Source organism: Oncorhynchus tshawytscha, linkage group LG01 (assembly GCF_018296145.1).
Source record: "Oncorhynchus tshawytscha isolate Ot180627B linkage group LG01, Otsh_v2.0, whole genome shotgun sequence".
NCBI classification, from domain to species: domain Eukaryota; kingdom Metazoa; phylum Chordata; class Actinopteri; order Salmoniformes; family Salmonidae; genus Oncorhynchus; species Oncorhynchus tshawytscha.
In genome coordinates this window covers 77,730,447-77,758,285 of record NC_056429.1, presented here as the reverse complement: position 1 = coordinate 77,758,285, position 27,839 = coordinate 77,730,447, and the positions used below count along the sequence as shown (strand labels likewise).

Here is a 27,839-nt window from a genome sequence, read left to right as displayed (position 1 = left end):
TAGCAAGTGCTGCCTTCTGACTTGCATGTGAACGCAGAAATAATCTCTTCTGCCTGTGCCACTTAAAGCTGGGATGTCCCACCTACCATTTCATTCACTCTTCCGATTGTCCATCAACTCCTGGCTGAATGATATTGCAACTTTCGACTTCAGTGAATTGAAGACAACTGGGAACACGGAAAAGAACTAGCTGGGAAAAATAGTTTTGAATGGTCATCCAACTCGGGAATTCCATGTCGGAAACTGGCATCTTTCTAGAGCTCCGACTTTCCCACCTGGAGATCACAGACATCGTGATTTGACCTAGTTTTTCTCAAAGTGCCTATTTGTCTTGAAAGCACCACTGACAAAGCACGAGTCATGGCCCATGAGTAATTGCATATGTGGATATGCGCAGTGAAATAAGTGGGAGGATCAACGTAAGTGGGTGTATGGGAACCTACTGTAAACTACTGTAATTGGGCATATTGGTTGCCACTCAAGACTGTTTTTGCGTGGCTGCTTGCTGCTTAATTGTATGATTTTAGTTAAGCCTAACCCTAAGCCTTTTCCTAACCTTAACCTTCATTTTCCTAACCTGCTTGTTTAGTTATCCTAACCTTGTCTCCATATGCAGACTTGTCGCCTCCCACAATGTATTTACCTTGAATCAGGTTTACGAGACTACTCCTAACCTGCCACATTAATTATCCTGACTGGCTCCGATTATTATGAGATGAAAGGGCATTTCCGAAATTAGTTTAGGAAGCCAAGCTTGAGCCCTGTCTGATGTTCAGAAGGATAGGGGCAAAAGTTTTGATCAAGAGAAAGCTTTAGAAAATATGCACGTTTTCTCTAACACATATGTATTTTACAGTTATAAGGAAGGTGAAATCTTATAGCTCTTTTTTTTACTAAATTTGTATTGTCATTTCAAGCCAGTTTTGCTGAATACCAAATACAACAAATAAAATATTTCATATTTTCATATTTTGATCATATTTGTTGTCACGAGATATTAGGAGTGGTGGGTGGAATCAGGCGCAGAGAGCAGGGTTCAGTAGAGTGTCAATTTATTCTCCTGGGCGCACAGAACGGTCACGACAACACACAGGGCGCATACAATTAACCAGCCCAAAACACAGGACCAAAATAGTCCGGAGAATACATACACGAAAACCCACCATACAACATAGTAACAAAAACAATCCCGCACAAAACAAGGGCGGGACAACCTACTATATATAAGGACGCTAATTAAACTAAAATACACACAGGTGAAACTAATAAGACAAAACCAACAGACAAACGAAAAAGGGATCAGTAGTGGCTCGTAGGACGGTGACGACGACCGCCGGAGCATCGCCTGAACAGGCGGGGGAGCCAACTTCGGCGGAAGTCGTGACATTTGTACTGTGTAGTTGAGCTTGTGTCTTTAAAAGTGACTATACCTCAGCAATTTATAACTACTGTTACCAGAAATGTGAGATTTTAATCTTTCTTGGAGTATGCAGCATTATTAGTGATTGTTTATTGCCATTTCATGATCGTGTGGTACATACATGTGGTCCTGTATGGCTCCGTTGGTAGAATATGTTGCATGCAACATGAGGATTGTAGTTTGATTCCCGGGACCACCCATATGTCAAAATGTATGCATGCATGACTGTAAATCACTTTGGATAAAAGCATCTGCTAAATGTCATATACAGTATTATTTATTATGATAAATAATTACTTTTGGGATTCCATAGATTACAATTTAGATTACATATAACATACAGGCTAATCATGCCTTTTGTTAATGTTATCACCACAAAGTACACATGCTTTGGTAGTTAGATCACTATTTCTACGTTAAGAAATGTTGCAAATTGACCTGTTAATCCATGTAGTTGAAGAGGATTAGTCTGTTAGGCCTACTTCCTGCTGTCCTCGGGTAGGGGGTTAAATAACCAAAACATAGCTTCGTTCAGGAACGCTAATTATCCTGAGTGCTTTTGGTGCAACACTGTGGGAGCCTACCACAGAGGGAGAGTACTATATTTATATCTCTCTTCCTCTCATCCCCCGTGACTGCCATTTTCTTTTCAGTTTGATTGACAGAAATGTAGGTTTAGGTTTACAGGTTTAGTTTACATTAATAATCTTGCATTTAATACAGCATTAATACACACAACTAATTGTGAATCTGAAGAGAATTACAGTGTCAGTGGGCCTGGTTGAAATCTGGGTACTACTAATCACTGTATCCTTGTTATTTTTTTCTTCAATGGAACTGATACTGTTTGATTTGTAGCTCACAGATTGACGTCATGGCTCACCCATACACTATGTCCCCCTTTTAAATGAGGGATGCCACACGTATGCAGGCGCACACACACACACACGTATACAACCAGATTACACAAACAGATAATGGCAACATCTCCTTTTCATCAGCTACTCTAGTACTGGCACAGTGGGTGTACAGCTTGGGTGAACCCATAGTTGTGACTTGACTAACAATCTGAAAATTGTTATTTATCTAATTAACTAATAACTATGTTTAATTGTTACCTGATTCAATTAATCATGTAACAATTCACTCACTCATTAGGATCTGAGGCACCACGAGAGTGGTTCTTTAAAGTGTTACCATCTCCCGAATTAAACTCTTAAAGGTTTTTATCTATCACATCTATAAACAGTCAAATTATTAATAATAACCTCTTATCATGTCACCATTCTGAACAGTCGTAACCTCCTTGCACCTGCAAAACCCTGAGCCTTACTTATGATTCAGTACTACACAAATTGGTTGAATTATTTATTTACTAACTAATTAAATGGGAACACAGGATAAACACACACAATCTGCACCAGTTATTGACTGGATAACCTATTACGCTGAAAACAGGTCCCTAGCGGAATGACAACAACATGGATGTTGTTAAAGAAGAGATGGAGAGGGAGAGAGAGGGACAGAGACACTTAACATTGCCATGTTCAGAAACGACTCTCGCCTACAATAACCATATACTTTGCACACAAACCGATGCCCGCTTTGAGCAAGAAATCATGAGGTGAATCTATCGTCTCGACCTCGTGTTGAGATTCAAAGTTCAAACCATTGTAAACGCGTAGCTGCCACTTTACACTTTTTCTGGTTCCATGTGTTAATTCGTAACCCATCATTTATACATTTTGCTCGAAAGGGGTGGTTCTGGCTGGCTGGCTGCCATAACTTTGCGGTGATTACTCACTGTGCAAAGTTATGGCAAAAAAAATATCTGTTATAGCTTCTCAAATCACATCCCTCTTTTATCAAAAACACTTCTATAATTTTTCATATTACATGCACAACCCATAGTATGGAAACTCTATCTATGTAGTGGGTATACTTTCCAATTTACAGAATTTACTTTATAACATTTTTAATGACATCACAAAATAACAGAACACTAATGTCTTTTTGTTTATAGATCGCCTGACTATTCCGCACGTTCTACGTTCAAAATATTGTTCCAGTATTCGCTTTTGAACGTGTTAGAGTTTCAGCTGCAAAAAGGTCTGTTGAGACAAAGCACATTCCTTAGATGAATTTGGAGAGCACAGGCCTGGATCTTCTCCCTTGATTTAAAACAGGACGTGAGTGTCAATCCCCACTAATTCTTTCCTCCCCCTCTACGGGTGAAAGGGGGTCTGATTGAAGTAATTAATTGCAAACCTAATCTGACCTATTTGGATTCTCGTGGTCAGTCAAGACACCATTACAGAGATATATTAATGTTGAAATAAAGGCACTGAAATAAAAGCCACGGCAATGCTGTGACTGACTAATAGCTAGCTGCACACAACGCTTCCCCACAGGAATGTAAGATGGTGTCCCAAATCAAACCTTATACATTAGTACACTAATTTCAAAAGGTAGGGCACTATATTGGAAATAGGGTGCCATTTCGGATGCACATTAAATCGACCCAACAGAAAGAGATTGATACAGAATGATAATGCAGAGGATGTTCTGTAAAGTCAAAAAACATTATTTTGCAGCAAGGAAATGGACGGATAGCTACAGTGCCTGCGAAAGTATTCGGCCCCCTTGAACTTTGCGACCTTTTGCCACATTTCAGGCTTCAAACATAAAGATATAAAACTATATTTTTTTGTGAAGAATCAACAACAAGTGGGACACAATCATGAAGTGGAACGACACCACCATGTTTGACAGTGGGGATGGTGTGTTCAGGGTGATGAGCTGTGTTGCTTTTACGCCACACATAACGTTTTGCATTTTTGCCAAAAAGTTCAATTTTGGTTTCATCTGACCAGAGCACCTTCTTCCACATGTTTGGTGTGTCTCCCAGGTGGCTTGTGGAAAACTTTAAACAACACTTTTTATGGATATCTTTAAGAAATGGCTTTCTTCTTGCCACTCTTCCATAAAGGCCAGATTTGTGCAATATACGACTGATTGTTGTCCTATGGACAGAGTCTCCCACCTCAGCTGTAGATCTCTGCAGTTCATCCAGAGTGATCATGGGCCTCTTGGCTGCATCTCTGATCAGTCTTCTCCTTGTATGAGCTGAAAGTTTAGAGGGATGGCCAGGTCTTGGTAGATTTGCAGTGGTCTGATACTCCTTCCATTTCAATATTATCGCTTGCACAGTGCTCCTTGGGATGTTTAAAGCTTGGGAAATCTTTTTGTATCCAAATCCGGCTTTAAACTTCTTCACAACAGTATCTCGGACCTGCCTGGTGTGTTCCTTGTTCTTCATGATGCTCTCTGCGCTTTTAACGGACCTCTGAGACTATCACAGTGCAGGTGCATTTATACGGAGACTTGATTACACACAGGTGGATTGTATTTATCATCATTAGTCATTTAGGTCAACATTGGATCATTCAGAGATCCTCACTGAACTTCTGGAGAGAGTTTGCTGCACTGAAAGTAAAGGGGCTGAATAATTTTGCACGCCCAATTTTTCAGTTTTTGATTTGTTAAAAAAGTTTGAAATATCCAATAAATGTCGTTCCACTTCATGATTGTGTCCCACTTGGTGTCGATTCTTCACAAAAGAATACAGTTTTATATCTTTATGTTTGAAGCCTGAAATGTGGCAAAAGGTCGCAAAGTTCAAGGGGGCGGAATACTTTCGCAAGGCACTGTATATCACATTAAAAAAATTCTCTAGTTGAATAATTTAAACAGGAAATCTCAAATACAAAAAAAGTACAAATTAACATCTCCCAATAAACTATACTGTACACAATCTTTATATATAGACATTAATATACATTCATTTAAAGAGGTACATTGATTGCAAAACGTGGTAACTTACGTGGTAAGACACAATAGTGATCAGACCTGCGGCAAATACATTACTTCAAATACTTCAAAATATTAGAAAGTATTTGAGGATCACTTGATTTAGCTTGGAGTTTCCACTTTTGTGAATATTCCGCCACCGACACTAGACCCCCCCCCAACCCCTTCTCTTTGTTTCAGGTTTTGCGGTCGGAGTCCGCACCTTTGGGGGTACTGTCACGTCCTGACTGTGGAAAGCCTTTTTTTTTCTATGGTAGAGTAGGTCAGGGCGTGACTAGGGGTTTAGTCTAGTTTATATTTTCTATGTGGGGTTCTAGTTTGTTTTTTCTATGTTGGTGTTTTGGTATGATTCCCAAGGCAGCTGGCTATCGTTTTCTCTAATTGGGGATCATACTTAAGTAGCATTTTTCCACCTGTGTATTATGGGATATTGTTTGGAGTTAGTGCACATTGCACCTCTGTAGTCACACAGTTTGTGTGTTTATTGTTTAGTTAAGTTTCACTAATAATAAAGTATGTGGAACTCATATCGCACTGCGTTTTGGTCTGACCATTATTACGACGAACGTAACAATACTAAATCAAGCGCAGCTTGTATTTGACATATTATATTTGACCCAGGTCAGGTAGTGATATGTGATTTGTGATATGAATGCCATCCAAATGACGTATCAGTCCATAAACCTCTGCATATCTAAGAGCGCACCAAACCTACATGTAATATCATACAGACGAATGCCAAGTTGACAAACTTACAGCAGTCTTGTCGCAGGGTGATGTCATTATCTGAAACCTTCAACTATAAATTCATACTACTTCGAGGTGCACATGTAACAATTTAACTTTCATCCGTCCCCATAGACAACTGACACCCACGAAGCATCGTTACCCATCGCTCCACAAAAGCCGCGGCCCTTGCAGAGCAAGGGGAACCACTACTTCAAGGTCTCAGAGCAAGTGAAGTCACCGATTGAAACGCTATTAGCGCGCACCACCGCTAACTAGCTAGCCATTTTACATCGGTTACACACACACGCAAGTCAATTCATCACAATTTATTACTGACACGGCAGGAAAAAGAACCACTGGTAAAAATGTAACATCTCAGCCCATTCTGTGGCAGATCCAGTGATGTCCTCATTTTTAGGAAACTGCGAAGTCAACTGAAGGGGAAAGCAGAAATTCGTAAATCACTATGAATGAAAAGTGTGGACACAAATGCTGGGCCAAAATGGCATCCAATTCCCTACACTATGCACAATGTAGGGAATAGGGTATACACTATGTAGGGAATATGGTGTCATTTGGTACACACCCAAAGTCTGATTTCATCGTTCTGATGGGACATCTTACTGCTACAGTAGGTTATCAGGGTCTACGGTTAACCGTTGACAGAACTCTCTGAACTTGAAACCCTGAAAACACCGCCCTCCCTCCTCCACATAGTGAAAAACAAAGTAAACCTCCTCAGAGACATGGGGCCTGGTAAAAAAGTAAAGAAGGAGGAGGTTATATTTCCAAACAAGAGAAAGAAGATATAGGAACTCTCAACCCTCTCCACCACCCTGAAATCTAGCGTCTCGCTGAAGCATGTGGCAGGTTGAGACCTCACAGATTTTCAACCTTTCCATCCATCCATCCTTTCATCTGTCTGTGTCTCTGTTCCATACATCTCTCTTCCTCCTCCAAACCTCACAAGGTGCCCTGTTCAGAGCAGAAGAACCCTCCCTCCTTCTTCTTCCTTCTCTTCAGCCTGTGGTCCCTCCAGCAGACTGCCGCCATCAACAGCATGACCATCCCAACCACCAGCAACACCATGGACACCACTTTGGTCTGGTGCAGGTCTGGCGTGTTATACATGAAGGTGACCCCTGTCCCCGCCACACCAATCACCAGGGAGATCACCCCAAATGGGAACACACAGCGGTACCAAGACTTCTCCGTGCCGCCAGTGGCCTGGGCTAGTCGTTCTAGTGTGGAGAGAGACTCTGGGGGTTGGACCAGGTCCCCTCTATGGGGAGACTCCGGAGGTATGCTGCTGCCACAGTCCAGGTCTGGTTGAAGCACCAGGGCCGGGGGTTGGCGTCCCGAGGAGCAGCCCATTTCAGAGCTGCGGTCCTAGGGAGAGGAGAGGAGTGAGAGGGGTTCTTCTGGTGGATCTCTTCTTTCTGTTACTACAGGGGCTGCTGCGTTCTCTGTTGTTGTCGTCAGGAGACAGCTTGTGCCTGGAGGGTGAAAGACAGGGAGAAGAGATCAGGAGGGAGACACTGAGATATATGGAGAAAGACAGAGAGGCAGAAGGGAGACAGAGAGTGAAGGGGGAAATGGAGAAGTTATCCAGAGAAATAAAAAGAGATGGAGATGGGGAGAGAGACTGATGAAGTCAGACACAGAGAAAACAAAGAGACAAACAAAAACAGATTCAGACAGAAAGAGAAAGGGAGAGAGAGAAAGAGATATGAGCTCTGGCTTCGTATGCAGTCTCTCTGCAAGAGGATCCACTTACTCTGTCTCGATGTGTTTGGTGCGTGGTGTGGTGTGTGTTCTGCATTGCATCCGTCCGCCCTCCCAGTGGCGGCAGCACATTGTGTGTTGTGTTTCCACAGCCTTTGAGGTTTAAAGAGACAGAGAGGAGGAGGAGGGGCGAAGGAGAGGTGGTTGGTGTGACTCAGGAACCTGATTGGCTGCCCAAGCACAGTGACGTCAAAGACAAGAGGGAAGCAGAGGGACGCGGAGGGGTGCGGTTGGGAAGTAGGGGGACGATGGGAGATAGTTAACTGTTCCATCTCCTCTTTATCGCTTCTACTCTGATTGATCCATGTATGTGTGTGCGTTGATGGAAAATAGTAAAGCAGCCCAGGCTTAGCGATGATACCATCTAACCATAATGTTGTTTCAAATAATCTACACCTCAATTACCTTTATGATGCAAAGCCATTTAATCTGACGTAAGCAGGCAGTAACACAGTAAAACAAATCAACTTAGATTTAAACACACACGCTTTCACGCACGCACACACACATGCATGAACACACACACTCTCGCTACCCCTCGATATAAATAGCCCAACAAGCAGGATTCATGAATAAGGACCGTCCGATTTTCTGGATAGGAGATAGAGATAGAGGTTCCTCTATCTACTATCCCATTTAATTTACCCAAAACTACCAATCAATTTGTCTGCATGTGCATGTGGGGAGTAGAAGGATGCCGGCTGTGTGTACGAGTGTATGTGCTGTGTGCGCAAGAGCACACAGCACTCAGTACTCTGTCTAGTATAAGCTTTATAGATCATGAACATAACCATCTCGCTCAGACTGTATCCTCAGTGTCTCCCTCCTTCTGTTCACACACTGTAACAAATCCACTGTATCTTCATGGCAATCTACTCACAAGTTCCCATTCAGAGCTTCGCGTCACCCAGCCACTCAGGTTTTCTTTCTCCTCACAGACAATAAAGAGGTGAGATTCGAGCCTGTGAATGTGTGTAATGTGTGTGCTAGGAGTCGGGAAGCAAGTTCAGCGAGTGAAATTTTTTATAAATAAATGAAAAGATAATACAAAACAAGAAACACGAACAACGCTGGAAGAAACCAAAGGGAGTGACAAATAAAGGGCAGGTAATCAAGGAGGTGATGGATAATGACACTCCAGGTGAGTGTCATTATGCGCAGATGCGCGCAACGATGGTGACAGGTGTGCTCCATAACGAGCAGCCTGGTGACCTAGAGGCCGGAGAGGGAGCACACCTGACAGTACCAAGATGACCAAGATGACGATCCCGGGGATCAGGAGCTGACCGGTCACCTCTGCTAAGGCGCGTGAACCTGTTGATCCAACTGAGGCGTGGGAGCATGGCGACCTAGAGCGTCGGAGAGAGAGCATGCGCGACAGTACCAGTCGCCTCCGCTGAGGTGCAGAAACCTGACAAACCGGCTGAGGAGTGAGAGCCTGATGAGCCGGCTAAGACCACCCCGCTGGCCTCGGTCGAGGCACAGGAACCTGTTCACCCAGCTGAGGCATGGGAGCTTGTCGAGCCAGCTGCGGTATGGAAACCCCTTGAGCCAGCTGAGGCAGGGGAACCCGTCGAACCCGCCAAGGCATGGGAATCTGACAAACTGGCTGAGACCTCCCAGGTAGCTCCGGCTCCAACCCCCAGACAGAACATCACCTCCAACACACACAAAAAATTAAAAACACTCCCTGATACTTCCCTTTGTTGAATCATCATTCTACAACGTGTGCGCTGGGAGTCGGGAGGCAAGTTGAGGGAGTGAATAATTTAATAAATAAATGAAAACATAATACAAAACAAGAAACAAAAACAACGCACAGACATGAAACTGAAACAGAAACAATGACAACTGGGGAAGAAACCAAAGGGAGGGACATAGAAAGGGTAGGAAATCATGGAGGTGATAGAGTCCAGGTGAGTGTCATTATGCGCAAATGCACGTAACGATGGTGACAGGTGTGCACCATAACAAACAGCCTGGTGACCTAGGGGCCAGAGAGGGAGCACACTTGACTATGTGACAGACCACCCGAGGGGCTAACCTGACCTTACCGCATGTGTGTGTGTGTTCATGTGTGTGTGTGGTGTACAGGTTCAAATCAGATTTTATTGGTCACATACACATGTTTAGCAGATGTTATTGCGGGTGTAGCGAAATGCTTGTGTTTTTAGCTCCAACAGTGCAGCAATATTATACAATTCACAACAATACACACAATACACACAAACCTAAAAGTAAAATAATGGAATTAAGGGATATATAAATATTAGGATGAGCATTGTCAGAGTGGCATAGACTAAATACAGTAGAAGAGAATACAGTATATATAGTGGAAAGAAAAAGTATGTGAACCCTTTGGAATTACCTGGATTTCTGATAAATTGGTCATCAAATTTGATCTGGTCTTCATCTAAGTCACAACAATAGACAAACATAGTGTGCTAAAACAAATACCACTAATTATTGTATTTTCTTGTCTATATTGATTACAGAATTTAAACACTCACTGACAACGATGAGACAGTCTATAAGGAGGAGGTCAGAGACCTGGCCGGGTGGTGCCAGAATAACAACCTATCCCTCAACGTAACCAAGACTAAGGAGATGATTGTGGACTACAGGAAAAGGAGCACTGAGCATGCCCCCATTCTCACCGATGGGGCTGTAGCGGAGCAGGTTGAGAGCTTCAAGTTCCTTGGGGTCCACATCAACAACAAACTAGAATGTTCCAAACACACCAAGACAGTGGTAAAGAGGGCACGACAAAGCCTATTCCCACTCAGGAAACTAAAAATATTTGGCATGGGTCCTGAGATCCTCAAAAGGTTCTACAGCTGCAACATGGAGAGCAACCTACCTGGTTGCAGCACTGGTTGGTATGTCAATTGCTCAGCCTCCGACCGCAAGGCACTTCAGAGGGTAGTGCGTAATGCCCAGTACATCACTGGGGCAAAGCTGCCTGCCATCCAGGACCTCTACACCAGGTGGTGTCAGAGGAAGGCCATAACAATTGTCAAAGGCCCCAGCCACCCCAGTCATAGACTGTTCTCTCTACTACCGCATGTCAAGCGGTACCGGAGTGCCAAGTCTAGGACAAAAAGGCTTCTCAACAGTTTTTACCTCCAAGCCATAAGTGTCCCACTACCCCCCAACCCCTCTTTTACGCTGCTGCTACTCTCTGTTTATCATATATGCATAGTCACTTTACCTATTGTGGCAAAGAAGGGGGTTGAATGATAAATGGCAGATATGTGAGAGCAGAACTAATAAACGGTCTCTGCCCGATCACTAAAATGGCCACCCCTGTCAGAACTACAGATCACAAAATGGCCAACCGCCAAAACTACAAGTCCCAGAAGCAAGGGGAACCCTCAGAAGGTGGAGCCGACCCACAGATAAAGGGTCAAGAAAAACCAGGAAGAGAGAGAGAGAGTCCTGGAAGGATCTATGAACAATAGAGAAAGAGACAATAGAGATTGGCTGGATTTACCGTGTATGAGCTGGATTGTTTTGGACTTACCTGTTGGCGTTTGGACCTGGACCTACCGAGAACACGATTCGTGTACCGAACCCTGCTATCCTTGACCTCGCCTACGGCCTGGGTGGACCAGGACGGAGAAACAAACACACAGGTACTGTCCTGTTCGAAAGAACTCTCATTCTTGGGTGATTTGGTGACAGTTTACCACTTAATTTGTGACAAACGCTCCTAACCTTGAAGAGGTTTGCCACACTATATATTCATGTACATACTACCTCAATTGGGCTGACCAACCAGTGCTCCCGCAAATTGGCTAACCGGACTATCTGCATTGTGTCCCACTACCCGCCAACCCCTCTTTTTGCGCTACTGCTACTCTCTGTTCATCATATATGCACAGTCACTTTAACAATACCTACATGTACATACTACCTCAATAAGCCTGACCAACAGGTGTCTGTACATAGCCTTGCTACTGTTTTCAAATGTCTTTTTACTGTTGTTTTATTTCTTTACTTACCTACACACACACACACACATACCTTTTTTTCGCACAATTGGTTAGAGCCTGTAACCAAGCATTTCACTGTAATGCCTGTTGTATTCGGCGCACGTGACAAATAAACTTCGATTTGATTTGTAAGTTGGAAAAAGTATTTGAACCCCTAGGCAATTGACTTCTCTTAAAGCTAAGAATTGCTGACTTGCATAAAGCTGGGAAAGGTTACAAAAGTATCTCTAAAAGCCTTGATGTGTATCAGTCCACAGTAAGACAAATGGTCTATAAATGGAGAATGTTCAGACCTGATGCTACTCTCCTTAGATGTTGCTTCAACATATCTACATAACTTTTTCCTCAGGATGCCATCTATTTTGTGAAGTGCACCAGTCCCTCCTGCAGCAAAGCACCCCCACAACATGATGCTGCCATCTCCGTGCTTCACGGTTGGGATGGTGTTCTTCGGCTTGCAAGCCTCCCCTTTTTCCTCCAAACATAACGATGGTCATTATGGCCAAACAGTTCTATTTTTATTTCAGACCATAGGATATTTCTCCAAAAAGTACAATCTTTGTCCCAATGTGCAGTTGCAAACCGTAGTCTGGCTTTTTTTATGGAGGTTTTGGAGCAGTGGCTTCTTCCTTGCTCAGCGGCTTTTCAGGTTATGTCGATATAGGACTCGTTTTACTGTGGATATAGATACTTTTGTACCTGTTTCCTCCAACATCTTCACAAGGTCCTTTGCTCTTTCCGCACCAAAGTACGTTCATCTCTAGGAGACAGAACGCGTCTCCTTCCTGAGCGGTATGACGGCTGTGTGGTCCCATGGCATTTATACTTGCGCACTATTGTTTGTACAGATGAATGTGGTACCTTCAGGTGTTTGGAAATTGCTCCCAAGGATGAACCAGACTTGTGAAGGTCTAAAATGTTTTTTTTCTTAAGTCTTGGCTGATTTCGTTTGATTTTCCCATGATGTCAAGCAAAGAGGCACTGAGTTTGAAGGTAGGCTTTGAAATACATCCACAGGTACACCTCCAATTGACTCAAATTATGTCAACTAGCCTATCAGAAACTTCAAAAGCCATGACATCATTTTCTGGAATTTCCAAGCTGTTTAAAGGCACAGTCAACTTTTTTTTTTTTTAATAAAAAATTAAAAATGAAATATCACATTTACATAAGTATTCAGGTCCTTTACTTAGTACTTTGTTGAAGCACCTTTGGCAGTGATTACAGCATCAAGTCTTCTTAGGTATGACTCTGGTGGTTCATTTTTTTTTTACTATCAAATGAGGAGAGACAAACTTATCACACAAGTCAGAGTTATACTTAAACTAAATCTTAATAGTGAGAGCTTTGCAATAGCAATGGCTTGTCGACGAATCACCGTTTCTGATGATCCGTTGAAAAGCGACGAGACAAAAGTACAAAGGTATTTTATAGCCAAGATATACCCCTTTCAACCTACATAACGAACAACAGATACATAGAATGGGTCACAAGGTTAAGATTTGTATGAAAGATACCTATAATACATAGCAGACAGTGTCTTCTGTGTCAATAGTTTTCATTGTATAGACCAGTGTCTGCCCCTCCGACACCAAACTGGAACCATCTCTCTCTGGTACCATAGAACAGAAACATTACCTCATACTCTGGAATGCTCTTTAGGTTGTATCACCCAAATGACATCGTAAATCTCTTGTCAGTGTTATCTCCCAGAGGCCCATCCTCAGTAGAACACACACACAATAGTTAACAAAATTCTCTATTCTGTTGAATAAAACAACCATGATGCAATAAAAGTATTATAACATAATCATGCAATTTTGCCACCATACTCTACAAGCTTGGCACACCTGTATTTGGGTCGTTTCTCCCATTCTTCTCATGGTCTGAGAGTCCTTTAGGTGCCTTTGGCAAACTCTGTGTGCCTTTACTGGGGAGTGGCTTCTGTCTGACCACTCAAACATAAAGGCCTAAATGGTGGAGTGGCTCTCCCATCTCCACAGATGAACTCTGGAGCTCGTTCAGAGTGACGATCGGGTTCTTGATCACCTCCATGATCCGTGGCCAGCTCTTGGAAAGGTCTTGGTGGTTCCAAACTTCTTCCATTTAAGAATTATGAAGGCCACTGTGTTCTTGGGTACCTTCAATGCTGCAGAAATGTTTTGGTACCCTTCGACCGATCTGTGTCTCGACACAATCCCCATCTCAGAGCTCTACGGACAGTTCCTTTCGACCTCATGATTTGGTGTTTGCTCTAACATGTATTGTCAACTGTGGAACCTTACATAGACAGGTGTGTGCCTTTCCAAATTATGTCCAATCAATTGAACTTACCACAGGTGTACTCCAATCAAGTTGTCGAAACATCTCAAAGATGATCAATGGAAATAGGATGCACCTGAGCAAAATTTAGACTTTCATAGCAAAGAGTCTGAATAATTATGTAAATAAGGTATTTGGTCATTAGTTCTTGCTTAAATTTCTGAACCTGTATTCGTTTCATCATTATGGGGTTTTGTCTGTAGATTGATTAGGAAAAACACAAATGTAATCAATTTTAGAATATTGTAGAAAAAGTAGTGGTCTGAATACTTTCCGAATGCACTGTATTTATTTTATAAGGGAGCCCTGTATCATGCATTACCAGACATATAGTATTACTGAGAAAATTACTAGGGGACCTGTACACAGTAAGTAATGAGGAAACAGGAACATTATGGGAGTTTGTCCCATTTGTTGTCCACTGGAGATGACCTGAAATATTATAAAGAGTGGGTGGGTGTTTTGAGAAATAGGATCTCAGCCTCATCAACATTTCTCCAAACGCAGTCGACGGTTTTCGACCTGGCTGATCTGAATGTTTGTGTACAAAGAGAGAGCTGTCAGGAAAATGTTTGGCTGAGTAATTTTAAATTCCAAGGTTGTTTACATTGAAATAGAAACTGCTAAAGAAACAAAAGCATTGATTTACGAAGCTCTCAGAAATAAAACCACCTAGAATGCAAAAACCTTGGTTTATACTTAACACTGAGACAGTTGAAAGGATAATAACATACCAGGAGGGCATAAAATATCCAGCATTGTGAAAATTAAGAATGAATGTGTCGCAATGTGCGCAACTGGTTGAAGGTAAGTCAGGTGCAGGAGAGCAGAGATGGGTGATAACAGGCGCACTTTATTCATGCCCAAGGAAAACAGCGATAATGCCCAAAGTACACAAACGGTACAATAAACAAAACACACGGGTCAAACACATACCCGGCGCAAACCAGCCTGATGCGAACCACACGTAACAAACAAACAATTCCACACACAGACATGGGAGGAACAGAGGGTAATATACATTTAGTCAGATGAGGGAATGTGAACCAGGTGTGTGGAAAACCAAGACAAAACAAATGGAAAATGAAAAGTGGAGCGGCGATGGCTAGAAGACCGGTGACGTCGACCGCTGAACGCTGCCCGAACAAGGAGAGGGACCGACTTCGGCGGAAGTCATGACAGAATGACCTGAAAAATCATTGCAGGCATGAGTGGAATTGTGATTGTGTGTGATTCTATGTGATTGTGTTTGTTTTTGCATACCAGTAAGATAAGCTATGTGACTGTGTATGTGAGGGACAACATTGTTTTCAGGGGTGGAAAGAGTACTTAAATATCCCACTAAAGCAGAAGTGTTGTTACTTTTAATAAAATTGTACTTAAGTAGAAATGAAACTATTGGTGTAAAAAAAAAAAATTCAGAGTAAAAGTAATTGAGTTACTTTTAAAATAAAAACATTGACCTTGATAATTAGCTAATTTCGCTAATGCTACCTGAACATTGTTAAACATGATCTTTTCCATGCATTACATTGAAAACGGAAGGGAGGAAATTAACAGTAGGTACAAAAAGTAACAGTTTGTTACAAATACACTATTAACATTTCAAAATAAATGTAATATTCAAAGTAATTCAAATGTATTGATAAATAAAAAAGCAATACTAAATGAAGTGCATAAACAATGAAGTTGCAAGACTTCAATATACTTCAGACTCATTTCTAATTCTTTCACCCATTCAATCACACATTCACCCCTCTGTTACTTGTCACCGGCTGACATTCCAGGCAGGTCACCCGTGATAGAAGTCCGTATTCAACGTCCATCCATGTCTGAGGACGTCCAGAGATGATGTGGAACCCGACCACTAGGGGTAACAGTGAGCGCTGTTACCTTCAAGTAAAGTTTCGGTTTTGCTAGGGCATTGTGGACAAGGACGGCAGAGGGGTGTAGGCATCTGCCTCTGGTGCCAAAGGTTGCATGTTTGAATGCAGCAATAAATCAATAAATCAATATTATTTTTAAACCCTATCCCAAACCTTAACCCTTACCAAACCATTTTGTGTTAATGCCTAAACTTTCCCTTAAACACAAAATTTGACATTTGGAATAATTTCGAAATGTGACATTTCAGAAACATAGATGAGCATCTAATTCTGATGTGAGACCGTGAACGCTTTTAGGACATTCACTCACTCACCCACCCATTTACTCTCCCTCACTCACTCTTTCCCTCACTCTAACTGTGTGTGTGTGTGTGTGTGTGTGTGTGTGTGTGTGTGTGTGAGTGTAAGTGTATGGATGTGCATGTGCGAGCAAGCAATGGTGGTCAATCTAATAACAAAGCACAGGCCCAGAGTAATGGATGATGTGAATTACTCAACACACGCAGGGAGAGGAGCGAGGGACGGAAGGAGGGATAGAGGGTGGGATGAGAGACGAAGCAGGATTTAGATAGAACTGGAAAGAAAAAGGAGGGAGAGAGAGCTAAAGAAAAATCTGTCACATTATTGCCAATATGTTGTAATATTTTTTTGCGCTCAAAAACAATAGATTGTCTTTTGTACGAAACACCAAAGGACCTCTTTCTCAACCCTGACAACTAGTTCTGACAGTTCCCAATCCCGGCTTTTACTTCCAGGTCACTGAAGCACTTGATTGCTGATGGAAAGGTGAAAACAAAGAAATCCATTTCAGAGAAGTGATTAGTGTACTGTAATGTGTGTGTGTATCTGTGCCTGTGCTGTGTGGCCAATGATACAGAGCCGTTTGTAAAGAGGCACTGTTAAAAGAGCAGAAGGCACTCTCTCTCCTCTGTTACTGCAGAAGCAGGAGACGTATTACAGATCTCAGGTGGACGATAAAAAGCTAGTTGTTCCTGGAAGAGATCCTGATGACTCAGGGGTGCCTAAAAAGGTGCTTGTTGCAGAGGGTGGGACGATGGAGGTGTGTGTGTGTGTGTGTGTGTGTGTGTGTGTGTGTGTGTGTGTGTGTGTGTGTGTGTGTGTGAGGTAAAACAGGGCCTTGGCACTTGTCAGTCTCTCAAACACAAAACCCCCACCAGTCACCCCGTCTGGTGCCTGCCATTGCCAAATGCCAGTACTGCCATTACCTAGGTCTACTTTCAAATGTCTGCCCCACACACAGGACCTTTTGCCTCCCATGTCCTTCTGTCTAACCCCCTGGGCACTGGGATCAGAGTAGGAGTGCTGATCAATGAGAAGTTTTGCCATTTAGATCATAATGAATAGGATTATATTGACATGGGGGACCTGATCCTAGTTCAGCACTTCTGAGGTGCTTTATGAATATGGGTCCAGATTTACAGGAAGTCAATACTGTAAGATCACAACCCAGATCCTGAATCACATAGTACAATACGCCCACAGACATCATGTGGAATGTTACATAGGCCATAAATGATCAACTAGAGATAAAACAGATAACTACTCTCTTTCACTCTTTCATCCCTGTAATGATTGTTCCAATCTTCCCTTTACATAGAAGTGATTTTAATCTCCTAGCTAGGCTAAAACATCATTATATTCTCCTTTCCTTTTGTAAATCTATATATAGTACAGTACAGAATTAAAAAACAAAAACAAATGCAGCTCGATCTGTTTTCCACATTTCTCAGCTGTTATTGGCCATTATCACTGATCTCAGACAACCATGTAGTTAAATTCTTGAAGTTTGACGTCATTACAGAACCTTGAGGGAAAATCACATGACGCAAGACATTCTGTATCACCTGGGTAACAGAGAGGCAGGTGGACACCATGTACGTACTTACGTCGTCCTCTTCATCCCGGGTGGGACATAAGGCCGCAACAGTCTTCTGCCATTCGGAGTCTGTCTTTGGCCACAGCTTGTGCCCTGTCTAATGAGAGGCAATGTGGAAAGGGGTAAAACCATAGAGATAAAACAGTGTTCTGTATTTATGGTTAAAATCATCAGTATTCTATGATGCTACAGAAGGACTTTATGGAGCTGGCTTTGGTTTTATGTGACATAGTTGATTGTTTTATGCTTAGCCTTAATCTTGTTGACTCAGTGATGGGGGTTAAAGTGAAGATGAAGCTAATACAGGGAAAAACAATGAATTCCCTGTGATGGATAGTGAGTGATTGATAGGGGAAGGTAATGCATGTCAGTCTATCTCAGCCAAAGTGGCTGAAGATTAGAACCCTTTAAATTCACTGCCATGCCAACTCGCCCATTAGATGACAACAGGCTTTGATCAGTACACACGCACGCACTTAACAAATATTACGGTATTTCTCAGTGTTGTGTTGTAATTAACAAATTCCCAGCCATCGGTCCCAGGAAACACATTATATGTGCAGGACAACAATATGTTGATGGCTGTAGACACGTGATTCGTTGCTTGCATATAATTATCAGACTGGGCATTTGTAATCAAAGATCATAGCAATGACACAATTAGTCGAAATACAATATGTGTAAATACTTGACAATAGACACAAAGGAAGCCCATTAAATATGCAGGACAGAAGTCCGTTGATTTGTTGATTTGTGTGTTAGCATGGAAATGACTGTGAATTAGCAGGGAGCTAATGCAACCATTACAATAAGAGCATGCTAGCGAACTCGATCTTACATACAATAGCACATCACAGCTCACAGGAAGCCCCCAATATTTAACAGGTACTGTACATACATCACACACACACACATACATACATACATACATACATACATACATACATACATACATACATACATACATACATACATACATACATACATCAAGGACCATATTACCTCCACCCTAGACCCACTCCAATTTGCTTACCGCCCCAATAGGTCCACAGATGACGCAATCGCAACCACACTGCACACTGTCCTATCCCATCTGGACAAGAGGAATAACTATGTGAGAATGCTGTTCATCGACGACAGCTCAGCATTTAACACCATAGTACCCTCCAAACTCGTCATCAAGCTCGAGACCCTGGGTCTCGACCCCGCCTTGTGCAACTGGGTACTGGACTTCCTGACGGGCCGCCACCAGGTGGTGAGGGTAGGTAAAAACATCTCCAACCCGCTGATCCTCAACACTGGGGTCCCACAAGGGTGTGTTCTGAGCCTTCTCCTGTACTCCCTGTTCACCCACGACTGCGTGGCCATGCACGCCTCCAACTCAATCATCAAGTCTGCAGACGACACTACAGTGGTAGGCTTGATTACCAACAACGACGAGATGGCCTACAGGGAGGAAGTGAGGGCCCTCGGAGTTGGTGTCAGGAAAAATAACCTCACACTCAACGTCACAAAACAAAGGAGATGATTGTGGACTTCAGGAAACAGCAGAGGGAGCACCCCCCTATCCACATCGACGGGACAGTAGTGGAGAGGGTAGTAAGTTTTAAGTTCCTCGGCGTACACATCACGGACAAACTAAATTGGTCCACCCACACAGACAGCGTTGTGAAGAAGGCGCAGCAGCGCCTCTTCAACCTCAGGAGGCTGAAGAAATGCGGCTTATCACCAAAAGCATTCACAAACTTCTACAGATGCACAATCGAGAGCATCCTGTCGGGCTGTATCACCGCCTGGTACAGCAACTGCTCCGCCCACAACCGTAAGGCTCTCCAGAGGGTAGTGAGGTCTGCACAACGCATCACCGGGGGCAAACTACCTGCCCTCCAGGACACCTACACCACCCGATGTCACAGGAAGGCCATAAAGATAATCAAGGACAACAACCACCCGAGCCACTGCCTGTTCACCCCGCTATCATCCAGAAGGTGAGGTCAGTACAGGTGCATCAAAGCAGGGACCGAGAGACTGAAAAACAGCTTCTATCTCAAGGCCATCAGACTGTTAAACAGCCACTACTAACATAGAGATGCTGCTGCAAACATACTGACTCAACTCCAGCCACTTTAATAATGGAAAAATTGATGTAAAAAATGTATCACTAGCCACTTTAAACAATGCCACATAATATAATGTTTACATACCCTACATTACTCATCTCATATGTATATGTATATACTGTACTCTATATCATCTACTGCATCTTTATGTAATACATGCATCACTAGACACTTTAAAATATGCCACTTTGTTTACATACACTACATTCCTCATCTCATATGTACATACTGTACTCGATACCATCTACTGCATCTTGCCTATGCCGTTCTGTACCATCACTCATTCATATATCTTTATGTACATATTCTTTATCCCTTTACACTTGCGTGTATAAGGTAGTAGTTGTGGAATTGTTAGGTTAGATTACTCATTGGTTATTACTGCATTGTCGGAAGTAGAACACAAGCATTTCGCTACACTCGCATTATCATCTGCTAACAATGTGTATGTGACAAATAAAATTTGATTTGACAGACAGACAGACATATATACATTCAAACATATTTATACACACACATATACACATACACATATACACATATACACACTCACATACAGTGCCTTGCGAAAGTATTCGGCCCCCTTGAACTTTGCGACCTTTTGCCACATTTCAGGCTTCAAACATAAAGATATAAAACTGTATTTTTTTGTGAAGAATCAACAACAAGTGGGACACAATCATGAAGTGGAACGACATTTATTGGATATTTCAAACTTTTTTAACAAATCAAGAACTGAAAAATTGGGCGTGCAAAATTATTCAGCCCCCTTAAGTTAATACTTTGTAGCGCCACCTTTTGCTGCGATTACAGCTGTAAGTCACTTGGGGTATGTCTCTATCAGTTTTGCACATCGAGAGACTGAAATTTTTTCCCATTCCACCTTGCAAAACAGCTCGAGCTCAGTGAGGTTGGATGGAGAGCATTTGTGAACAGCAGTTTTCAGTTCTTTCCACAGATTCTCGATTGGATTCAGGTCTGGACTTTGACTTGGCCATTCTAACACCTGGATATGTTTATTTTTGAACCATTCCATTGTAGATTTTGCTTTATGTTTTGGATCATTGTCTTGTTGGAAGACAAATCTCCGTCCCAGTCTCAGGTCTTTTGCAGACTCCATCAGGTTTTCTTCCAGAATGGTCCTGTATTTGGCTCCATCCATCTTCCCATCAATTTTAACCATCTTCCCTGTCCCTGCTGAAGAAAAGCAGGCCCAAACCATGATGCTGCCACCACCATGTTTGACAGTGGGGATGGTGTGTTCAGGGTGATGAGCTGTGTTGCTTTTACGCCAAACATAACGTTTTGCATTGTTGCCAAAAGTTCAATTTTGGTTTCATCTGACCAGAGCACCTTCTTCCACATGTTTGGTGTGTCTCCCAGGTGGCTTGTGGCAAACTTTAAACGACACTTTTTAATGGCTTTCTTCTTGCCACTCTTCCATAAAGGCCAGATTTGTGCAATATACGACTGATTGTTGTCCTATGGACAGAGTCTCCCACCTCAGCTGTAGATCTCTGCAGTTCATCCAGAGTGATCATGGGCCTCTTGGCTGCATCTCTGATCAGTCTTCTCCTTGTATGAGCTGAAAGTTTAGAGGGATGGCCAGGTCTTGGTAGATTTGCAGTGGTCTGATACTCCTTCCATTTCAATATTATCGCTTGCACAGTGCTCCTGGGATGTTTAAAGGTTGGGAAATCTTTTTGTATCCAAATCCGGCTTTAAACTTCTTCACAACAGTATCTCGGACCTGCCTGGTGTGTTCCTTGTTCTTCATGATGCTCTCTGCGCTTTTAACGGACCTCTGAGACTATCACAGTGCAGGTGCATTTATACGGAGACTTGATTACACACAGGTGGATTGTATTTATCATCATTAGTCATTTAGATCAACATTGGATCATTCAGAGATCCTCACTGAACTTCTGGAGAGAGTTTGCTGCACTGAAAGTAAAGGGGCTGAATAATTTTGCACGCCCAATTTTTCAGTTTTTGATTTGTTAAAAAAGTTTGAAATATCCAATAAATGTCGTTCCACTTCATGATTGTGTCCCACTTGGTGTCGATTCTTCACAAAGAAATACAGTTTTATATCTTTATGTTTGAAGCCTGAAATGTGGCAAAAGGTCGCAAAGTTCAAGGGGGCCGAATACTTTCGCAAGGCACTGTACATACAGTTGAAGTCGGAAGTGTACATACACATTAGCCAAATACATTTAAACTCAGTTTTTCACAATTCCTGACATTTAATCCAACTAAAAATTCCCTGTCTTAGGTCAGTTAGGATCACCACTTTATTTTAAGAATGTAACATGTAAGAATAATAGTAGAGATAATGATTTATTTCAGATTTTATTTCTTTTATCACATTCCCAGTGGGTCAGAAGTTTACATACACTCAATTAGTATTTGGTAGCATTGCCTTTAAATTGTTTAACTTAGGTCAAACATTTCGGGTAGCCTTCCAAAAGCTTCCCACAATAAGTTGGGTGAATTTTGGCCAATTCCTCCTGACAGAGCTGGTGTAACTGAGTCAGGTTTGTAGGCCTCCTCGCTCACACACGCTTTTTCAGTTCTGCCCACAAATGTTCTACAGGATTGAGGTCAGGGCTTTGTGATGGCCACTCCAAGACCTTGACTTTGTTGTTTTTAAGTCATTTTGCCACAATTTTGGAAGTATGCTTGGGGTCATTGTCCATTTGGAAGACCCATTTGTGACCAAGCTTTAGCTTCCTGACTGATGTCTTTAGATGTTGCTTCAATATATCCACATAATTTTCCATGCCATGTATTTTGTGAAGTGCACCAGTCCCTCCTACAGCAAAGCACCCCCACAACATGATGCTGCCACCCCCGTGCTTCACGGTTGGGATGTTGTTTTTCGGCTTGCAAGCCTCCCTCTTTTTCTAGATACATAACGATGGTCATTATGGCCAAACAGTTCTATTTTTGTTTCATCAGACCATAGGATATTTCTCCAAAAAGTACAATATTTTTACCCATGTGCAGTTGCAAACCGTAGTCTGGCTTTTTTATAGCGGTTTTGGAGCAGTGGCTTCTTCCTTGCTGAGAGGACTTTCAGGTTATGTCGACATAGGACTCGTTTTACTGTGGATATAGATACTTTTGTACCTGTTTCCTCCAACATCTTCACAAGGTCCTTTGCTGTTGTTCTGGGATTGATTTACACTTTTTGCACCAATATACATTCATCTCTAGGAGACAGAACGCGTCTCGTTCCTGAGCAGTATGATGGCTGCGTGGTCCATGGTGTTTATACTTGCGCACTATTGTTTGTACAGATGAACGTGTTCAGGCATTTGGAAATTGCTCCCAAGGATGAACCAGACTTGTGGAGGTCCAAAACATTTTTTCTGAGGTCTTGGCTGATTTCTTTTGATTTACCCATGATGTCAAGCAAAGAGGCACAGAGTTTGAAGGTAGGCCTTGAAATACATCCACAGCTACACCTCCAATTGACTGAAATTATGTGAATTGGCTTATCAGAAGCTTCTAAAGCCATGACATCCTTTTCTGGAATTTTCCAAGCTGTTTAAAGGCACAGTCAACTTAGTGTATGTAAACGTCTGACCCACTGGAATTGTGAAATAATCTGTCTGTAAACAATTGTTGGAAAAATTACTTTTGTCGTATACAAAGTAGATGTCCTAACCGACTTGCCAAAACCATAGTTTGTTAACAAGAAATTTGTGGAGTGGTTAAAAAAACAAGTTTTAATGACTCACCTAAGTGTATGTAAACTTCTGACTTCAACTGTATATACACACATACACATATGCTCAGCAAAAAATGAAACGTCCTCTCACAGTCAACTGCGTTTATTTTCAGTAAACTTAACATGTGCATATATTTGTATGAACATAAGAAGATTCAACAACTGAGACAAACTGAACAAGTTCCACAGACATTGTCACACCCTGACCATAGTTTGCTTGGTATGTTTCTATGTTTTGTTTGGTCAGGGTGTGATCTGAGTGGGCATTCTATGTTACATGTCTAGTTTGTCTATTTCTATGTTTGGCCTGATATGGTTCTCAATCAGAGGCAGGTGTTAGTCATTGTCTCTGATTGGGAACCATATTTAGGTAGCCTGTTTGGTGTTATGGGGTGATTGTTCCTGTCTCTGTGTTTGCAGCAGATAGGGCTGTTTTGGTTTTTTTGTTAGTCTATTCATGTATAGTTTCTTTATTAAAGAACCATGAGTAATAACCACGCTGCGTTTTGGTCCGCCTCTCCTTCAACTCAAGAAAACCGTTACAGACATATGACTAACAGAAATGGAATAATGTGTCCCTGAACAAAGGGGGGGTCAAAATCAAAGCAACAGTCAGTATCTGGTGTGGCCACCAGCTGCATTAAGTCTCTTCCTCATGGACTGCACCAGATTTGCCAGTTCTTGCTGTGAGATGTTACTCACTCTTCCACCAAGGCAGCAGCAAGTTTCTGTACATTTCTGGGGGGATTGGCCCTAGCCCTCACCCTCCGATCCAACAGGTCCCAGACATGCTCAATGGGATTGAGATCCGGGCTCTTCGCTGGCCATGGCAGAACACTGACATTCCTGTCTTGCAGGAAATCACGCACAGAACGAGCAGTATGGCTGGTGGCATTGTCATGCTGGAGGGTCATGTCATGATGATCCTGCAGGAAGGGTACCACATGAGGGAGGAGGATGTCTTCCCTGTAGCGCACAGCGTTGAGTTTGCCTGCAATGACAACAAGCTCAGTATGATGATGCTGTGACACACTGCCCCAGACCATGATGGACCCTCCACCTCCAAATCGATCCCGCTCCAGAGTACAGGCCTCGGTGTAACGCTCATTCCTTCAACGATAAACGCAAACCTGACCATCACCCCTGGTGAGACAAAACCGCGACTCGTCAGTTAAGAGCACTTTTTGCCAGTCCTGTCTGGTCCAGCGACGGTGGGTTTGTGCCCATAGGGGACGCTGTTGCCGGTGATGTCTGGTGAGGACCTGCCTTACAACAGGCCTACAAGCCCTCAGTCCAGCCTCTCTCAGCCTATTGTGGACAGTCTGAGCACTGATGAAGGATTGTGCTTTCCTGGTGTAACTCAGGCAGTTTTTGTTGCCATCCTGTACCTGTCCCGTAGTTGTGATGTTCGGATGTACTGATTCTGTGCAGGTGTTATTACACATGGTCTGACACTGCGAGGACGATCAGCTGTCCATCTTGTCTCCCTGTAGTGCTGTCTTAGGCGTCTCACAGTACGGACATTGCAATTTATTGCCCTGGCCACATCTGCAGTCCTCATGCCTCCTTGCAGCATGCCTAAGGCACGTTCACACAGATGAACAGGGACCATGAGCATCTTTCTTTTGTGTTTTTCAGAGTCAGTAGAAAGGCCTCTTTAGTGTCCTAAGTTTTCATACCTGTTTTCATACCGGACCTTAATTGCTGAATGATATTGTCCCCGTCAATTCTCTCTCTCAACATCAGTTGGCTACATTGGTGACCAGGGTGAGATCCTTTAGATACACCTATGGAATCTGGGCACACACATGCTCCTAGAGAGAGGGGGGAATACTGAAGTATGCATTGATGACAGTTCTACTGTTTCCATCAGAGGCTCAGGCTTTTGGCATATGGTAATGCGTTCATTTCTGGACTGCAACATTGTAAAATTGTGATTATATATTTTGTGATTATTATATTTTCAACTTTACTGATCATTTTATCACAAAAACTGTTGTGGTAAACAGCAAATGTGCCTACTCTGGTATTGGCACGTGCAACAGCTCACAGATACAGTTAGATTATTATGGATAACAGTAACAAAATCTGTATTTTTGTCATGACGTTGGCCTTTTTGAGTATAGCAACCCCATCCCCCTCTCTCCCTTTCCTCCTTCAACTAGGCTGCTGTGGTCAGAGGTCGTAAATTCCTGAGAATACCTCATGGACACACAGTTATAGAGAGTAGTTTTTCATGGAGACAAAGGAAATCCTTCCACCTCACAGAACTTGAGTTACGAACAAATTTCATGTTACAGAGAAAGTGTAAAAGATCGGTGACTAATCCAGCTACGAACTGGTCCGTTTGTCACAACTTGGGAAGCTCAAGAGAGACGGTGTGGCCACATTACCATAACGCTGTTTATATAATAGCCCCAGATATGATATCTAATTGTTGTAAAGATGAATGAATGAGTAAGATACTGTTTGTATAATTGGGTAATATGATTGTGGACTGTTTAATGAAGAAAAATTCAATTCCCTTTTGATTTGAACTAAATCAGAGTAACGCCATTGAGCCCAGTTAGGGTCAGACATCCTGGGACAGCCCTCTTCTGCAATTCCGAATAAAACCCAACTTTGAGAAATTATCAGCAGACCGAGCTTACCTCAATTACGAGATGGCTAAAGGTTGCAGACCAAGCTTACCTCAATTACGAGATGGCTAAAGGTTGTAGAATATTTTAACCATACCACGTGGTTAAACTCTTAGACTATCGATACCAACAGAATGAGAATAAATCTTTGATATTAATTACTAGTCTGCAGCTAGGAATTCGGCATCATTGAACGCGAAGAACGACAACCGCCGAAACATCCATTCTATAACGAATGTCACTTTGAACTATCCCTCTAACCAAGATAGAGAGAGGGAGAGAGACAGACAATTCTACGAAAGACACAAACTTTTCACCAGCGATCAAGAAGACACACTGAGCGTAAATATATATATTGATTGCAATTGTTCCCGAATGAGTGAGCGTTCATGTGTAAAGGATTAGCATTTTAATTGTTATGATTAACTCTGTGGTGACTTCTTAGTTGACCCCCCATTTCTCCTTTGTCTAACAAGCCGCCATGCCGGTTCAGCCACTAGGGCATATTCTCCTATCATTTCATGTAACTACATTTACCAAGTTTGTTTGTTTGTTTATGCATTTTTGTGAATGACTTAGTTAGTAATAATTAAATGATTTAAGACAATTGATGTATGGATGACTCATAGTGAAGACTGGGTTCGTGCAGATAACCAACAATTTACGATGTTTGGAATGAGACTAACCTGAGGGAAAATAAATAAATCATTAATCAGAAGACTATTGGTCAGATATGAAAATATCTGAAAAGTTATATTGGGAAATTATAACTTTTTAATCTGAATACTTTCCTTGGTGCCCCAACTTCCTAGTTAATTACAGTTACATGATTATTCAGTTTAATCGAGTAAATAATTACAGAGAATCTTTGATAAAAACTATCAGTCTTCAGTTAATGATAGTAAAGACACGACATTGTCAAACGGCACACAAGCATTAATCACGTCACCAGAATAAGACCCTCTAGCTGGTATCAAGGTAAGACCCAAGTGCAGACTGTGTGAAGTAACAATGTTTATTATAACAACAGGGGCAGGCAAACGACAGGTCAAGGCAGGGTTCGATAATCCAGAGTAGGAGGAAAGGTACAGGACGGCAGGCAGGCAGAGTTCAGTAATGCAGAGGGTGAGCAAAGGTACAGGACAGCAGGCAGACTCAGGGACAGGCAGAGTGGTTAGGCGGGTGGGTACAGGGTCAGGACAGGCAAGGGTCAAAGGGTGTAGACAAGCACAAGGGCAGGTGAAACAGATTAGGGCATGACACCCTCGATAATTATTGGAAAGCACCAAGATCACGGTGCGCTTTCAGCACCCAGTTAAGTCATCATAGATTATTGAATCTGTAGTTAAATAAATTGCATGTTTTCCCGAGTCGTAGCGGGAGGACCTCACACCATATCATCACGTGACTCCACGTTAACTTCAATATCATCGTGATTAT

At 42.4% G+C, this 27,839-nt stretch overlaps 1 protein-coding gene across 1 annotated transcript; it reads right to left on the bottom strand.

Moving 5' to 3' along the window:
- Positions 1-5,674: 5,674 nt before the first annotated feature.
- Positions 5,675-7,896, bottom strand: LOC112253233 (transmembrane protein 100-like). Its single transcript, XM_024425283.2, has 2 exons — positions 7,797-7,896; positions 5,675-7,515 (listed from the first exon to the last, which is right to left on the bottom strand). Exon 2 carries the CDS (start codon positions 7,391-7,393, stop codon positions 6,983-6,985), a length of 411 nt encoding a protein of 136 aa, XP_024281051.1. The 5' UTR covers positions 7,394-7,515; positions 7,797-7,896; the 3' UTR covers positions 5,675-6,982.
- Between the last annotated feature and the right edge of the window lie 19,943 nt (positions 7,897-27,839).